The 18,583-nt window shown below is 37.6% G+C and overlaps 1 protein-coding gene across 3 annotated transcripts in view; it reads left to right on the top strand.

Moving 5' to 3' along the window:
- Nucleotides 1–16,894, top strand: part of RAMP3 (receptor activity modifying protein 3) — a 68,057-nt gene extending 51,163 nt beyond the window's left edge. For all 3 annotated transcript variants that reach the window (XM_072649265.1, XM_072649272.1, XM_072649255.1), the window contains one exon: nt 15,198–16,894. In XM_072649265.1, coding sequence (XP_072505366.1) covers nt 15,198–15,453 — 256 coding nt within the window. In that variant the 3' untranslated portion in view covers nt 15,454–16,894. The remainder of the gene's footprint in view (nt 1–15,197) is intronic.
- The last annotated feature ends 1,689 nt before the right edge of the window (nt 16,895–18,583 follow it).

The following is an 18,583-nucleotide window of genomic DNA, read 5'->3' as shown; positions in this document are numbered from 1 at the left end:
TATTTTTATATATATTAGGAAGCCAAAGTTCTCCCCCCTCTTCTTCTTTTACCGAATTCCTTCCTGGCCTTCAAGTCCAACTGAACTGTCTCCCCGCCTAGAATGGTGTTAATAACCCTGAACCCCAATTAGTAACAACCATCATCCTGGGATCTCATGATATATTTTGCTTGTTCCTCTCCAGAGTGTGAACATGTAATATGGTTGTCTGTATTAGTGTCTTATCCCTTTGTTTGACTATAAGCTCCATGAGGACAGAGACTATACCTTATCTAAACTTTGTATCTACCCTGACACTGAGTACAGTCCTTTATGCCCTATGTAATGTTGCTAATCTTGTCCTGATGGTTTGCAGCTGTCCTGATATGACTGATCATTCTGGGTCATACTGAGCTTTTTATTTTTAAACCAATTTCTCAAATTATGGGTAAAATAGGGTCCCTGTAGTCTGGTGATATCAAAGAGAGAAAGTCATCCAAATGCCTTATTTGCCTATCTTTTCCTATTTCTTAAACAAAAAGTGAGAGCATCTGTCTTTTAAGATTCCCAAGGGACCTTTGTGAGAACTCACAGACTTGGTGATGGCAACATTAAGCCCAGAGTCCAAGCTTTATCATTTCTGCAAAGCTCTGTACCTGTCTATCCATTACACTTTTCTGAAAAATCATCTTTTTCTTTTTCGCTTTTTCTTTTTTTTCACTATCATCCACCAAACCTGGAACTCTCTCCTCTCACTCCTCATCTCTCCCTCTATTTTTCTTTGGCTTCTTCCAAATCTCAGCTAAAATCTCACTTTCTTCAAGCAGCCTTTCCTGGTCTTCCTTAATGTTTTGCCTTCTCTCTGTTGATTATTTCCACTTTATCCCATATATTGCTTGCCTGCACATAGTTGTTTGCAAACTGTCTCTTCCATTACACTGTGAGCTCCTTAAGAACAGGGACTGCCTTTTGTCTTTCTTTGTATCCTCTGCATTTAGCACAGTGCCTAGCGCAGAATTAACACTTATAGAATACTCATTGACTTGATTTCTTTTTCAATCTTTGCCTTAGGCATAGAGGAAATGTTTATAAAATGCAATAAAGTAGTTTTATGTCTTTCTAGCAGGTTTTCTTTTTGAGATATGATGTTGAATATTAGATATTCTGTGGACTTATTTGGGATGGAATAATTTTCTTGAAACAGTAAAAGCAACATTTACAGAGAACATTAATACAGCCTCTTTTATTTTGTCTGATCTCCTTGGTGGAATGCTTCATTCACTTGTAGTTAAATAGAACATTTATTACACACCTTTTCTGTGCAGGGCATGAGAGGCAGCAGCATCTGATTATGGATTTCATTGTTGGCCTTGGATTTAGGAAGATCCGGGTACAAATCTAGCCTCTGAAATCTGGTGGCAGTGTAATCCCAGGCAAGTTACTCTTGGTTCCAGAGGCAACTCTCTAGGACTTTCAGTTGCAGAGAAGGTGCCAACCTGAATTGGTACAGGGAGTTAGTTCTTTACTGGGAGCTTGATACCCTAATGACATCGAAGGACCAGGAAAAACAAACAAATAAACCCCAAATCAAAATTAACTGGGCACAGTGATAAGTGTTGAGGAGCATACAAAGATAAATAAGACAGCTCCTACTTTCAAGATGTCTACCTTACGTTGGAAAATCACTTTTGAATTAAAAAAATTACTTTTAAAACATCATTTCTCCTGACCCCCACAGTAATCTTGTAAGGTAGGTAGGAAAAGGATCATTATTTCCATTTTATAGGTGAGGCTACTGAGGCTTACCCAGTGTCCTTCACTGCCTATAACTAGTTGCCTACTACATAGTAGGTGCTGAAATGCTGATTTGGTACAGCAGAATCTTGAATCTAGGTCTTCTGACTCTTGAAGTATTCCTTTCTCTGCCATGCTGTGATGCTGTCTGCTTGTTCCTGCTCTCTCTTTTCCTCTTATTCCTTCTTTCTTATTCACTCATCTTCTTGCCTTTCTCTCCAATTTTGAATAAAACTTTGTGCTATAGACATATTTTGATATGGAAAATTGGCTCCATCAGAATCAGATGGGGACTCTCCTTCTAGCACAAATGGCTTCCTTTTTTCAGTTATTCTCTCTGCTGTGGTAGATTCCATCCTTTTGCAAGTATACCTAGAGTTCCTTTCCCTTCCCATCATTGAGTTGAGTGCCTCCATCAAAGAAATGAGGATATCCCTATATCTGGGGAAGTCAAGGAAATCTTCAAGCATTTCAACTGATGGCATGTCATTGAAGTAGTCCTATAAATCATGTGTATTTCAAAAGAAGAAATCATCTTAAAAGCGCTTCTCTGTGCTGATAATTTATTGCAAACATGGGACTGAGAAGATTCTGGATGAGACCTGAAGTATAATTTTAAATGTTTATGCTTATGCTTTAGTTTGTGCTTACTTAGATCGACTTTCTCCTTCCTGCACATGTGTTAGATTGACTTCAGTGACAGACACAAGAGGATTGGGGTGGATGAGTCAGACCAACAGCCCTCTAGATAAGAGGCACTGAGGAATTTTGAAGTTAAATAATTTTTTTACTACACTTGAATGAGTCACCCTCACAATATTTTCCTTAAAGTTTCTGCAAGAAGAAAAACTTAACAGGAAATATTTAAAGATGACAAAGAATGTGCTTAAATTTGGAATTAAGTCCCCAAAGTTACTAAAAACAGTGCATGCCCTTTGATGAAAGGATATCACAGCTAGATCTACATCCCAAAGCGATCAAGGGAAAAGGAAATGGTGCTATAGATACAATGATATTTAAACCAGTTCTTTTTTTGTGGTGGCAAAGGACTGGAAACTAAAGGGATGCCCATCAGTTGGGGGAATGGTTGAACCAACTGTGGTATATGAATGTAATGGAATAGTATTGTGCTGTAGGAAATGAAGAAAAAACTATTTTGGAGAGACCTAGGAGGTCTTGTATGAACTGATGCAGAGTGAAGTGGGTAGATCCAGAAGAACTTACACTGTAGCATCAGTACTGTAAAAAGGAACAATTGTGAAAGACACAAGAATAAAGAACTCTAATTAAGTACATGATAAGCCATCATTCCTGTGGACTTATAAAGAAGAACGGTGCTCTTAGTGGGTTTGATCTTGTAACATCCATCTGAGAAGTGATAAAGGAAAAGATAATACATGTTTCTTTCATGGTCTTAATCCTTCAGTAGATTTATGATCTCATGGAAATGAGTATTCCCTTCACTGGTATTCATTAGGAAGTTTCTCAGCCTATGCAATTGTTGTCCATGAAGGTTCTGAGGGGTATGAATCTAGTGTGCTACAGACTTTCCTCTGGGTCTTTCCTTATATTGCGTTTGTACCAGTGGAGTAGTCTCGCTTTCCATTTGTTATCCCTTGTTACTTATACATTATCTGTCCACCTCCTTTTCCTGATCAGACATTTCACTTCTTGTACATAGACTGTACTTGAAAATATGTTGGTCACCACCATTCATGTCTCTGTTGCTCTTTGGAACTTTGATTCATCAGAGATTGTGGTGTCCTAGGACTTGCAAGTCAATGTGTTGCTAGGAGGACATTCAGGTTGATGTGGGCCTTTGTGACAGGGAGCAGCTTGGTATTATTGAAAATATCACAGTTTCCTAAATGCAATGAATTCTGTTTTCTCCTCTTTAATTTAGGATTGATTCATTGTCCATCCGTAGTATCTGTCCCAATTAAACTAACTGATGTATTAATTCAATTGATTGGCGTTCCAATCGCAGAGCATGGTCTTAATTAACAATCGACATTTTTCTTTTTATTGATACCTTTTGTTTTTGCATCCATTATATTTTCTATTATTTCCCCACTCAGAAAACTATCCTCTATAACAAAGAGGAAAAAAACAATTAAGCACAACATCCACAAAATTTGACATTATATGCAATGTTTTTCATCCATCGCCTACCACTTCTGCAGAAGATGGAGGTGCAGAACTCCCCCATGGAGCCAAGCATAGACATTAGAATTCCGCAGAATTTAGTTTTGATTTTTTGTTGTCTTTTTTTCCATTTATGTTGTTGTGGAGTATATTGTTTTCTTGATTCTGCTTGTTTTACTTGTTTCAATACATTTAAAGTTTCCGATGTCTCTCTGTGTTCATCATACTCATAATTTTTGCAGTACAGTAATATTTCATTATGTTCAAGTACCAAAATTTATTTTTCCATTCTCCAGCTAATGGAAATAATTTTATATTTGGTTCTGTGCTACTGCTGTCAATATTTTGGTTGTATGGGATTAAAAAAAACCCTTGGGTTATATGCTTAGCAGTGGGATTTCTTGATTGGAGTATGAATCTTTTAGTTAATTTCTTAGAAGAACTTCGAGGTATTTTGCAAAATGTTTGAATGAATTCACAGCTTCATCAATGGGGGAATTAGTGTGTTTGTATTTCTACCACACCTTCAACAAGTATGCAGCTTTTATTAATTTCTCTTATACATACTGTTTGACTGACCTCTCTTCATGGATCTCTTTGAGGAAGCACTATCATGTGGGGCTTGATGTAACAGTCATTGTTTACTTCCCCCAAATCAGCCCTTTCTCCCAATTTCCCCATTTCTTTTGTCATTAAGCAAGTCAGAGTCAGATCTAGGATTTGACTTAATGTTAAGCATGTTGATATAGAGAGGCAAGGGACCTCTGCAAAGCTGATAGTATCCAGGTTTAACAATAACTTTAGCAATATTAAAATAAGTTTAAAATTTTTAAACATTAAATATCCATATTAACATTCTTTCCAGACTGAACTTCGTCATGCTGTTTTTTATTTTTTAAAACAACTTCATAAATAACTGGAATAATAATGGCTGGCATTTATTGCACCTTTAGATTTGCAAACATTTAAAGTACATTATTTCATTTAATCATCCTTATAAGCCTAGGAGGATAGACCCTGTAATTATTGTTATCCCTGTTAATCTTGAAGAAGCTTCAAAGGTGAGATTCAAACCAGGTCTCTGTAGACTTGATGTCTGGCATTTTCCCCACTATACTATGCTGTCTCACGGTGGTGGTGGTGGTGGTGGTACTGATGGCGGCTGTGGTCGTGGTGGTGGTTGTTCATATTGTGGTTCATTGGATCAGAAAAGTTTTTACTCTAATTATTTAAAAAACTTGTACAGTAACATTTCTCTTATCAGAATGTCACCTATTGACGAGCGGTGTGTCTATAAACAACCAAAAGTGATGTTCCAATGTTTACCTACTTTTTTCAAAGGAGAGTTGTTTGGTCTTGCTTGGAGCTTTTGACTCTACTTTACACTTAATTCCAACATACTTAGTTATCTGGTTTCCCAGACTCCAACATGTTGGAAGTAGCAAATTAGAAAAATAGATAAATTTAAGGTCAGTAGCAAGAAATGACAGATGACAATGTGACTTGGAGGAGAAAAAATAAAACTACAAAAGCAGACAAAAACAGAATCATCTCTTATAAAAGGGACAGAAACTTGGACCTGTGATTTCATTGGGAATCTCCTAGGGAACTCCCGGGGTAGGAGTGAGGCAACTCCTTGGATCAATACAGTTGGCACCTTCTCTATAATTTAGTCAGAGATTTTGTTAAAGCAATGAGAGCTTAAATGACTCATCTAGGACCCACATGGACAGTGTGTATCAAAGGCAGGACTTGACTCCAGATCTTCTTGGCTTTGAGGTTGACTGTCCACTCTGTCACACTACCTCCCTATCTCTTATAATGAAGAGTAAAAAAGAGGAAAAGAAAGTTCAGCAAAACAAAGCACCATCAGTATTCTCTTTCAGTCTCCTCCCTTCCTCTATCCCAAGCATTGTTGTGCATTTTCCAAGAGAGCCCACTCATCATCTGGGCTTAGAATGAGACAACAATAAAGTAGCAAAAGCTAGACAGTTTAGGAAAATAGACATGCTTGACCCTATTTTTCCATAATTTTAGGGAAAAAAGTATTTTGTCTGTGCTAAATTGAAATCTTTAATAGAATTAAGTAGCTACATGAGAGATTAGTTTTCTAACCACAGCATTTCTCCTGTCTATTGGGAATATTCCAGTGGAGATTGGACTGTTTCTCTAAAAATAGTAATGAATCCCAAATCCTTTCTTTGCACTTGGCAGTAGTAAAATTTCAGAGTAGTGAAGAACTGAGATCCTCCTTTCTACAATCAAACCGAGCTGTCCCAGCTGAGACAGAGAAGGGAAGGAGTGAGTCCCACTCATACCAGGCCTGCCTCACCTCACCCCATTCTGTCTATACCCACTGCCTCCTTGGAAGTTAGGATTCTAAAGTGAGGAGGAAGGGAGCAGCAGAGGCGCACCCAAGCTAACAGAAAAAACAACTCTTTTTCCTCTTTTGTTCTCACCCCTCTTTTTCCTCAGCTATATTTAATGTAAGCCTCTCTGGGGGCTAGAGGTGTGCTCATTGGTGTAATCTGGAAAACATTTGGGACACTGTGGCCACCATCAAGAATCAGCAAAGAAGATGAAAATCATCTGGCCTCATTCTCCCAGGGCTTGGAAGGGGAACTAAGGAGGCTTTGGGCCATTGATCTTACACATGGCAGAGAAATAATGAGGAGACATTTGTCCTTTTCCAAGAGTGGTGTGATGTCATGTGTAGTATCTGTGCCATTTGCACCCCCCCCCCAACACGTGTGGATATCCAGAAAGCAAATCCAGGTTTGAATGGATCAGCAACCTCTCAGAATCATAGCTCATATGTTTCCACCAACGTGTTTACTTTTATAAGGACAAAAGGCACATTAGTTAAAAGCAAAAGTTACTTAAAAAGAATAACAAATTATGTGACTAGAAAAAAAATTCCCCCATATATACATTGGGTACACTCTTCTCTGAGTTGTCATCACATCAGTGAAGAGGATATATACATATACGTGTGTGACTAGAACACATACTCAAAAGGTATATGCATGAAGAATGCATACTGGGTACAGTCATGGAGGGTATTCACATGGGGGACGTGTCCAGCCAGGGCACTCAGTGGAGACAATATGTGTCAGGTCATGTATGAATGCCACAAAGTCGCTGCTGATTTCTGATGATGGTGTCATCTTGTTTTCTACTGGATATTGCCCATCTGCAGCCAACTTGGAGTTGTACTGTTTCAACTGGACATCTTGCCCTTGCTTCCTGGCATGTTCTTGCTTTCTGCACATCATCTTTTCATCACATTGTAGCTTCATTGTCCACTGGATGTCTCCACTGTTTCCCTAATAACAGCCACAAATAACTAACAGTGCCTTAAAGTTTGCAAGAAGGCAAAGTACTTTACATGTATTATCTATTTTGATCCTCATGAAAGGACTGTGTGGTAGGTGCTGTTAAACCCATTTTACAAATGCAGAAACTGAGGCAGAGAGAAGTCAAATGACTTGCCCAGGGTTGCACAGCTCATAAGTATCTGAGTCATATCTTGAATTTGGGTTTTCTGGAAGCCAAGTCCATTCCTTTCTCCATGAAATCACCTAGCTGCCCCCTAGCTAGTTTAACAGTGACTGAGCTTTTCTTAACCAGTTGTTGGTCTTTAGCTATTTTATTTAAATTCTTTTAGAGCATACTCTGCTCTCTGCTACCATTTACTGAGGGTACAGTGACTAGTAAGACTTTCCTAGGCAAGTTAGTCAAAGGTTGACTAGAAACCTTTTAGTGCCTACTCCAGGACCATAAGCCACCATAGCCAGAAAAAGGTAACAGAAGTTATTTGTTTAGATTGATTGTACTATTGACTACCTTTCTCCTGGGTCGTAGGTCCTTGGCTCTAGCCAGTTATCTGAATTGAACTGATAAAATTCCTTTTAAGTTCTCTCAAGGCCTTGATTGTTCATCTGACCTTCCAAAACCTACTTTGGAGTCTCCACCTAGATCCGTGTGGTGATGTTGCTTAGCTACTGTGATGCTCCTTGGTCAGCAAGCAGATGAACCTGGAACAAAAGGGCTAAGTGAAGCCTTAGAGAGCCACATTTTCCCCTTCATTCTTCACAATTAACTTCATTATGTAGTTCTGCTTTTCTGACTTTTGCAGGCATTGTGGTCAGCACAAGTCTCTCTGATTTCCCTACACATTCGTTACCACGTTTCTCTAAAGCACATTTTTGTTCTGGTCTGGGCTTGTGAGTTTTTTTGTGTAGGGAGTTCTGATGATGAAACTATCTCTATTAATACAGACTGACATTGTTTTTGAAACAGTGAGAGGGCTTCCTGGGCTATAGAGAAGTGAAGTGATCCACCAAGGCTCCCACAGCTAGTATATCAGTTGTGGGACTTGAACCCAAATCTTCATGGCTTTGAGGCCCACTATGCAAGGTTGCTTGTCATACTGAATGGAAGGGGATATTGCTGAAGCAGTTCTATACATCCAGAAAGTACCTCCCCAAGGTACTTGATGTGTTTACAAGTATGCTTTTGTTACAGCAGCCTCTCCTGCAAAAGCTCAGGCTACTGTACTTGTCAAAGGGAGAAAGGGATGAAGAAAAGGTCATTGAGTTAGCACTTCCTTTTTATCCAAGTGGCAAATCTGACTGAAGAGATAGAAGAGAAATGCGAACTTGGTGAGCGGGAGAAAGTCAAGAAGAAGAGGAAGGGAAAAAGAACAACTGAACGCTTGGAGTTAAAAACAAATTTGAGACTTTTCCAAAAAAGAAGGGGTTTGGATACTTAGGAAGGAAGTAATTGCTTGACTTCAAAGAGATGCTAAAGTAGATCCATGGATACTGTCAAGTGAGTGATAATACAATAAAGGTCACTAGAAGGTCTTTAATGATGTGAACTCCCTGATCGGAGGTACTGAGGCAGTTGTTTCTTGATTTGATAACAAGTGTTTGATTTCATAACAAGTATTTTGGCTTCCTAGGATAAGTATCTGAAATATGACATAGAAGCTCTCAAGACTTTGTAAAAGTGGATAACTATTAGTTGCTTTTGATGATTGATACAAGCATAGGTGATACTGCCAGAAGGAACATTTAAGGTATTACCAAAGATTACAAGATCTTGGGCAAGAAACGAAGACCAGACAGGTTACAGGTGGTGTTTTCCTCCATGGAACCCATTGAAAACAAGTAATATATAAAAGAAAATGATTTGGGGAAGTGAATATACTTAAAGTGAAGGGGTCTGAGAGTGGGTTTTCGATTTCTGAATTATAGCTTTAGATATGGGAATAACTGGCTACTGGCCAAGGATGGAGTATACCTCACAAAGGCTAATAAGAATATATTCACCTGTATGTTTAATGTGATTGTACATGTATAACTTGTATCAGATTGCTTGCTATCTTGGGGAGGAGCAAGGGGAAAGAGGGAAGGAGAAAAAATTTGGAACTCAAAATCTTATAAAAGTGAATGTTTAAAATTATCTTTAAATGTAATTTTAAAAAATAAAGTATTATTAAGTGGAAAAATATATCACCTAGTAAATATATAGAATTTTAAACTGGAAAGGAAGGTAGAGGGAGAAAACTACCTATGTGTATCCATCTACTGAGTTAAATATTGTAGATGCTAACTACAGTGTAGGAAGATGGATAGTGATAAAGAAGGTAAGAAATTCACAGGAGACAAAATTTAAGAAAGAAGTAGAATGTGAATAGTAAAAGGTACAAGCAAGATAAACTAGAGGTCCTGAGGCATGGAAATAAATTTGACCTTATGAGAATCACTGAAACTTGGTGGGGTGAATCCCATGACTAGAATATGACTCCACATGGGTGTGCCTTATTCTAAAGAGATGGGATAACTAAAAGGGATGTGGGGGAATGGTGAGGGTAGCATTATATTAAGATGATAGACTCATGAAGAAGTCCAGGAAATGTAGACAAAAAGCATAGTAAAGTTTACTAATTGAGTGAAAATCAGTGATGGGAGAAACAAACAATTTTTGTCAATAGAGCATATCATAGGACACCTAGAGAGAAAGAGGTGATAGATGAAGAATTTTGGAAACAGATCATAAGACTGGGACAGAGGTGTGATAAAGAAGACCTAGGGATCCTCAGTTATTTAGACATCTGCTGGAGTGCATACTCTCTGACAATAGCAGAGAAACTCATAATTTCTTGGCCATAAGATTTGCCATAATGATACCGTTATCTTTCAACATGTGGAAATGTCAAGGTTCTATTCTGAACCTAATCCTCACAGGAAGGAACTGGTTGCTGGCACAAAAAGGATGAGAAATTTATGAAGGAGTAGTTTCCATTTTCTCCTAGAATTTGTGACAGAGGAAAGGAAAGCTGAGCATAGTCTGACATGCTCTCTGGATTCTGAGGACAGCAAATTTCCAAGGGTTCAGAGGAAGGTTGGATGAGAACACACAGACTAAAATTCTTTAGGGGAAATAAGTCCAGGTAGGAAGCTCTTAAGAATAAAATTCTTAAAATTCAAAATAAATTCTGATGACACAAAAAAGAGGCAATTTAGTTGAGGAAAGTGGCAGTTAGCTGAAGACTGTGAGGATGCTTAAAGAATTCGCCAAACGACTCAGATTAAAAATATGCATAGAAGATGGAAACAAAAGCATGGCAAATTATTCTAAAGATACCATCAAGAGCGGTAAAGCTCAGAATGAACTAGGGTGATAAGAACAACTTAAAAGAAACTCCCAAGATAGCTTTCTGGAGCCAAGATGTCAGAGTAAGCAGTAAATTGCCATAACTCTCTCATATTCACCTCCAAACACAATAAATTAGGCCCAATTTTGCTTTTTATTTGCAGGTTTCCACCTGTCACTCTCAGGTACTTGCATGTTCAAATGAGCCAGAGTTAACACTACTCCAGTCCCTACTTCCAAGTCTTGGGGGGTTGTTGGGCAACAAAGCCAACAGGGTAGGTCCTTGGGCTTATGGTGCCTCCCCCTTCCACCATAAACAACCATCCCAGGGGTGTGTGGCAGAAGAGCATTCTCACTGCTCCTGACTTGCTGCAAAGCCTCCATCTGGACAGTCCTGAATTCCCAGGGTTTCTCCCCCTCCTGCAGGTTCATGGGCTGACCACTCCTGGCTCCTGCCTGGGTCCACATGTAGGTAGCTCTCCACTCTTGCTCCATGTCTCAGCTCACAGGAGGAGAGACTTCTCTAGTTCAAGCTCTCCCTGCTCCTGCCTGAATCCAGGCACAGCAGGCTTCACAGCTCCTGCCCCCAGCTCCTATCTCTGGGAAAACAAAGCTTAACAGGGCAACAAAAGTATTTGCACAATCACCACCATTGCCATTGCAATTCACTTTTATAGCCCAGAGGCTCCTTGATAACAGCTACTTAAAAGGGGTGTAAGCTAAGTGTCCTTCCCATAGGTGGATCTCCTCCAGCCAGTTTCTCTTCAGCAGTTCTCCTCCTCCCTAACTAGTTCCTGCTGCTGCTTCTCTCAATTCTCAATGCTCATTTTCTTCTCGATCTTTATTTTCTCTCTTTGCAAGTTTTCTCTTCTTCATGCTCATTTTTCTTCATGTGTTTCCTGCTTCTCCCTCACCCTCTCAGTACTCTCTATTTATACAGTTTTTCTCAGCATCTGATTGGCTCAGCCTGAAAAGCATGAGAGCCCACAATGCATAGTGTCAAAACTCTGCACCTGATTGGCTTAGTGCCCTAAGGCACAAAAGTCCATGTGCCTCAGCACCTAATGTCCTATTGCTGTGAATTACCATGGTTCAAAGAAGATTGATCCTTCAGATGTTTACAATTTAGCATAAGCCTAGGAAACTGAACTTCAAAAGAAAAGCAACAAAAATCTTGCCTTGCTTGCACTCATACCTGGTCTGCCCTTTTTTTTGTACCCCCTCCCCCACTTTCCTGCCAGGTAAGATAGATTTCTATATTCAACTGATTGTGTATGTTATTCCCTCTTTGAGCCAATACTGATGAGAATGATGTTGAAGTGATGCCCATTTCCCATCCTTCCATATTTCTCTCCACTGCAATAAGTTTTCTGCACCTCTTCATGTGAAATAATCTACCCCATTCTACTTCTCCCTTCCTTCTGTACCCAATATACTTCTCTTACTCATCCCTTAATTTTGTGTGTGTGTGTGTGTGTGTGTGTGTGTGTGTTTGTGTCATTCCCTCCAAGTTATCTTATATCCACACCCTTTGTCTATGTATTGGGATAAGGGAGGAAATTGCATATTGCTGAAAGGTACCATAGATAACGAAGCAATATCAATACTAAACATATATGCACCAAGAGGTATAGCATCCAGATTCTTAAAGGAGAACTTAAGTGAGTTACAAGAAGAAATAGAAAGCAAAACTATACTAGTGGGGGACCTCAACTGTCCCCTTGCAGAACTTCTTAAGTCCAACAAAAAAATAAACAAGAAAGAAGCTATGGAGGTAAATAGAATCTTAAAAATGTTAGAGGTGGCAGACCTTTGGAGAAAACTGAATAGGAACAGAAAGGAATATACCTTTTTTTTCAGCAGCACATGGCACCTACAGAAAAACTGACTGTGTATTAGTGTATGAAATCCTCAAAATCAAATGCAGACAGAAATATTAAATGTATTCCTTTTGGATCATAAAACAATAAAAATTTCTTTCAAAAAAGAGCAGTAGAAAGATAGATTAAAAATTAATTGGAAACTAAATAATCTAATCCTAAAGTGGTTCAAAGAACAAATCATAGAAACAATAAATACTTTCATTAAAGAGAATAACAACAATGAGCAACATCCCAAAATTTATGGGATGCAGCCAAAGCAATACTTAGAGGGAAATTTATTTCTTTAAATTCTTACATCAACAAAATAGAGACAGAACAGAACAATAAATTGGGTATGCAACTAAAAATGAAAAAAAGAGAGCAAATTAAAAAATCCTCAATTAAGCACCAAATTAGAAATCCTAAAATCAAAGGTGAGATTAGTAAAATTGAATAAAAAATATTGAGTTTATAAATAAATCTAGGAGCTGGCTTTAGGAAAAAACCAGTAAGGTAGATAAGCCATTGGTTAATTTGATTAGAAAAAAAGAAAGAAGAAAACCAAATATCCAGTATCAAAAATGAAAAGGGTGAAATAACCACAAATAAAGAAGAAATTAAAGCAATTATTAGGAAATATTTTGCCCAATCATATGTCAATAAATCTGACAATCTCAGCAAAATCAATGAATATTTACACAAATATAAATTACATAGATTAACGAATCAGGAAATAGAATGTCTAAATAACCACATCTTAGAAAAAGAAAATGATTAAGCCATTAATTAACTCCCCCCAAAAAAAATCCCCAGGGTCAAATGGGTTCACAAGTGAATTCTACCAAACATTTAAAGAACAATTAATTCTAATACTATATAAACTCTTTGGAAAATAGGAGAAGTAGTCTTACCAAACTTCTTTTATGACACAAATAAAGTTCTGATATCTAAAGCAGGAAGAGCTAAAACAGAAAAAGAAAATTATAGACTAATTTCCCTAATGAATTGGATTCCAAAATTTTGAACAAAATACTAGCAAGGTGATTACAGAAATATATTACAAGGATTATACACTCTGAGCAGATGGGATTTCTACCAGAAATGTAGGGTTAGTTCAATATTAGGAAAACTGTCAACATAATTGACCATATCAATAACAAAACCAACTGAAATCATATATTGCCTCAATGAATACTTTAAAAACTTTTGAGAAAATACAGCACCCATTCCTATTAAAAATGCTAGAGAGCATAGTAATAAAGGGGGCATTCCTTAAAGTGATAAGCAGTATCTATCTCAAACCACCAGCAAGCATTATCTTTAATGAGGATAAGCTAGAAACCTTCCCAGTATAATCAGGGATGAAGTAAGGATGCCCATTATCACCACTCTTACCATAGTAATCTAGTGTTTGATAAACTGAAAGACCCCAGGCTTTGGGATAAAAACTCACCATATGACAAACACTTCTGGGAAAACTGGAAAACAATAGGGCACAAACTAGGTATAGACCAATATTTCACACTGCATACCAAGAATAATGTCAGAATGGGTACATGATTTAAATATAAAGTGTGGGGCCATAAGTACTGAGTTGTTCCTTTGCTAACTAGAAAGCAAACTCTAGAAAAGCAGGGACTTGATTTTGTTTATAGGATTCAGCTCAGTACTATTCATGTAAAATAGATACGTAATAATTATCTATTGTTGACAGCAAAATGGAAAAGATTCCATTTTGTAGGATATATAACCATGGTTATATGGTAGTGCTAGTTTTAATAATAGTGCTATCTAGAAACAATATTTCTACAATGAACTGGAAACTAATGTGACTGGGAGAGAGCTAGAATTGCAGGCTAATGAGAAACAATGACTTGCTTATGTGATAATCTCACTTGTTATCAGCTTCTTTGGGCAGTACTGACTGGGCAACCTTCCTGTGCTTTATGCATGAAAATGGAGAGAAAAACACCCTCCAAGAAACGGTTATGTAGCTACTAAAATTCATTTGAAGATTATAATAGAGTGAAACAATGCATGGGAGATTGAGGTGGAAAAAAGATCTGTCCAAAAAAAAAATATGAAAGCATTATAATTATTCAAGAAGATTGGAGACCACTCTCAAAGAGTATGCTGCACATGATACATAAGGATTGGTTGAAGGAATTGGGAATGTTTACCCTAGAGAAGACTGAGGGGACAAGAGTTGTATTTAAATATTTGTATAACTTAATGAGGGAGAGAAAATACACTTATCTATTTGATCCCAGAGGGCAGAATTAGGATTAGTAGCTGGAAGTTATAGAGACAAATTTAGGCTTTAAGGTAAGGAAAAACCTTTATACAAAAACAAATGATCCAAAAGTGGAATGAGTTGTCTTTGGAATAGTAGATTCCTTCTCACTGGAGGTCTTTAAGCAAAGGATAGATGATCACTTGTCAGGTATTTTTTAGGAGGAATTCCTTTTCAGGTATGAGTGAAACAGATGGGCTTTGGAGTCATCTCCAACTCTGAAATTATGTGATTCAGTACTGAATCATAAAATCCCTAAGTTTTTTCTTGTGTGAAACTGGTAAGTCAGATCTTTCCAAGACTGTACTTGACTTGGATATATGCACCAAAAAGTGCAAGAATTCACATTTATATCCTTTAAAAATTAATTCTTATGTCATATTTTATCTGGGCTTGGAAACTTCTAGGAGTGGGGTACTCTTTTCATATCTTAATTTTAGTTTTCCCTCTTATTTCTTTAGGTACTATGACAACTTTACCTCTTGCACAGAACTTGAAACCAACATCGTGGGGTGCTTTTGGCCCAACCCCCTAACAGAGGGCTTCATCACAGGAATTCACAAACGGTTCTTTTCTAACTGTACATCGGACAAAGTGCATTGGGAAGACCCACCAGATGAAATTCTCATTCCCCTGATTCTGATTCCTGTCCTGTTGACAGTGGGAATGGCAAGCTTGGTGGTGTGGTGTAGTAAACGGAATGATGTTTTGGTGTAGCCTCCACTTTCCTCTTTTGACTTTCCTTGTTTCCTTTTTTTTTTTTTGAAAAAGAAAAAAAGCCCAGCAGAAGTCAAGCATCAGGAACCGTTGGTCTATGGCTGCTTCAGCCTAAATGGCTCCTCTTTCTGGACTTGAAAAGTCTTGATAAAAAGCTGCCATTTTGGAGTTTGTGTAATGAAACTTATGAATTTTTAAAGATGCAAAGATACTGGGTTTCGTCAGATTTCTAACTCTATCAGAGGCAAAATGGAAGTTTCTAGAGGAATTGACAGTGTGGAAACTGCTGAATACAGAAAGATGAAAAGCAATCTGGGCCAATGAGAGCTAAGTTTATCCATTGTTTCTAGCTAACCATTCATCTCAGACATAGCTATGATAAAGTTTGAGTCCTTGTCTCTGAGAAGGCTTATGTTGTGTACTGATGGATTTTGCAGAAGGCTATCTCAGTTCTTTTATTTGTAGAAAAGAGAAGAAAATACAACCAAAGATGAGCACTGCTCTTTTGAAGACAACAATTTAAATAGTCACATTGTACCTTTAAGGAGAAAAGACTGTGTCACATGAAGGGATAGTAACAAAAGTGCTTTGTAGGGATGGACTTCTGGACTTGAGGACATGGAACTGACTTCAAGAGGGATGCAGAACCCTTTCTCACAATGAGGAAAGAATGAAAGGAAACAGACTGCCTTAACTTCTCAAGGAGTGATGAAGAAGCTGCAGACATACCAGATTCCTTCATTTGTTTTTTAATTAATGCTGTGACTTCTATGAAAACATGTGTACTGACTGGTTTCTTCCCATGCCTTCTCTCAGCTCCCAAAGGGATTGTGTGTCCACAGTGTTCTATAAATAATAGAATGTCCAGGCGGCAGAGATGTCTTTGAAATGTTAACTGTCAGAAACTGGCTTTCTTTTTAGATAGATGGATTAAGGACAGACATTAGGAATGGAAAAGAAAGCCATGAGGAAGTTTGTACCAGTCAGTGTGGATTACGTAGAAAGAGGAAGAAAACAGCTCCTCCAGCAAAGCGGGAGAAATCCATTTCTACAGGTTGCCATAAAAAATATGGATGCCTGTATGTTTGCTGGGCAATTGCTTTCCCTGTTCCTTTTGTGAGCCCCTTCCCTATCACTTCCCGATTGTCCTCTAAATATTCCATGTGGAGTGACTAGTCCAGTGTGACTTCTTCAGTCAAAATTTTTATCCTTTAAATGTATCTTTCCTGGGTCCCAGTTGGCTCTTTTATTCTTAAGTGAGCTAAATTTGTGTTTGTAGCAAGTGTGTATATAATTCCTACATGTAAGATGTGCTTGTGGGTTTGAACTATTCAGTGGTCCTCTGTTTTTCAAAAGTCTCCAAGTAAATGTGTATATTTGTTTTTTTATTTTTTTTGTCTTTTTTCACGCTTCTCCAGTAAACAGCAAATGCTTTCACCAATGCTGAGAGAAGTAGACCATGTTATTTCTTGACTGTTCTAATAATCGTATTTCTACTGATTTCCTCCCCAAATCATTGGATTGTTCTGTCTTCTGGTTAATTGGGTTTCAGATGCAGCAGTGGTTTTCTTTTGTAGCAGCCCTACTTTCTGTTCCTTGACAGTGATCCAGGAATCAGATTTTGATCTTTTAGAGACTAAAGGAAAGTTCTTTGTGAGTGTTTTGATGGTAACAAACCAGTGAATTTTTCTACACTGAGATATTTTACAAGTACAAATTGCTAATCAACCTTGTTAAATCAATTGGAGAGATTGTTATTGTTTTCTCAAAAATATCCCCTATAACTTAGAGAATTGTTGCTTAGCCTATCTCCATGGCTGTGTGTGGCACTGAATATTTACTGGAAACTTAATCACAGGATCTCAGGGCTGGAAAAGATCCCAGAGATAATCCAGTACTGGTTGAATAAGAATTTACTCTACAATATACCCAGAAAGTACTTATCTACCCTATATTTCAAGACTTCTAGTGATTGTAACAAACCTATTACCTCCTAAAGAGACTATCCAATTTTTGGAAAGCTACGAGGATAATGATTATCATGATAATAACTGACAACATATGTCAAAACTTTAAGGTTTGCAAAGTGCTTTGCATACATTGTTTCATTTGATCCTCCCAGATGGAGAAACTGAGGCTTAGCGAGGACATGTGCCTTACCCGTGGTCATATAGCTAGTAAGCTGCAGAGGAGGGATCTGAACCCATTTGTAATTGTTAAGAATTTTATTTCCTTACATCAGGCATAAATTTGCCTTCCTGCAGTTTCAAACAATTCTAGTTCTTTTTTCTGGGGCCAAACAGAAGTCAAGTTCTGCATTTCAACATTATCTAAATAGTTAAGGGTTAGGGAACCCTAACCCTAAATGTTCTCACCTTGCCCCAAGTTTCCTTTCCTAATATCCCCAGATTTTCCAACTCATCTTCATTACACGATGATCTGCCTTTACCTCACTATCATGGATGCCTTCATTGGGATATGTTTTAGTTCATTAAATTCTTTCCTAAAATGAACCCAGAACTGAATAAAATACTGGAATTTGTTCTGACCACACTGGTGTATAATGGGATTATCACATTCTTCATTCAAGACCCAGTGTTTTTTTTAATCATGCTAATGTTGTGGTCACCCTATTACACTGTTGACTCATTTTGAGTTTGCAATCTGCTAAAAATCTCCCAACCTTTTCTATTTAAATTAAATAGCTGTGCTTCTACCATTCTATATTTCTACAATTTATCTTTTTGAACTCTGGCCAACTCATTTCATCTTGTTTGCCTCAGTTTCCTCATTTGTAAAATGAGATGGAGAAGGAAATGGCAAACCACTCCAGTATCTTTGCCAAGAAAATCCCAAATGGGGTTGCAAAGAGTTGGACATGAATTAAAATGACTCAACAATAGCAAATAATAAGTTTTGTCTAATTAGTTCTAGCTCATTATTTGAGTTTGTGAAAGTATTTTTGAATCTTGGTTTTAAAGTTTTGAATATTAGATGTTGTTATTATTGTCTCTTATTCAACGTGTTAACTATCTCTTACTGGTTTAGATTATTAGCAAAATGATAAACATTTTATCTATTCCTTCATCCAATAAATCAACCACTCAGCAAGCATTTATTATTCACTTAC

This window comes from Notamacropus eugenii, chromosome 1 (assembly GCF_028372415.1).
Source record: "Notamacropus eugenii isolate mMacEug1 chromosome 1, mMacEug1.pri_v2, whole genome shotgun sequence".
Lineage (NCBI taxonomy): Eukaryota > Metazoa > Chordata > Mammalia > Diprotodontia > Macropodidae > Notamacropus > Notamacropus eugenii.
The sequence above is the reverse complement of the archived record's forward strand: the minus strand, read 5'-3'. Positions and strand labels throughout refer to the sequence as shown.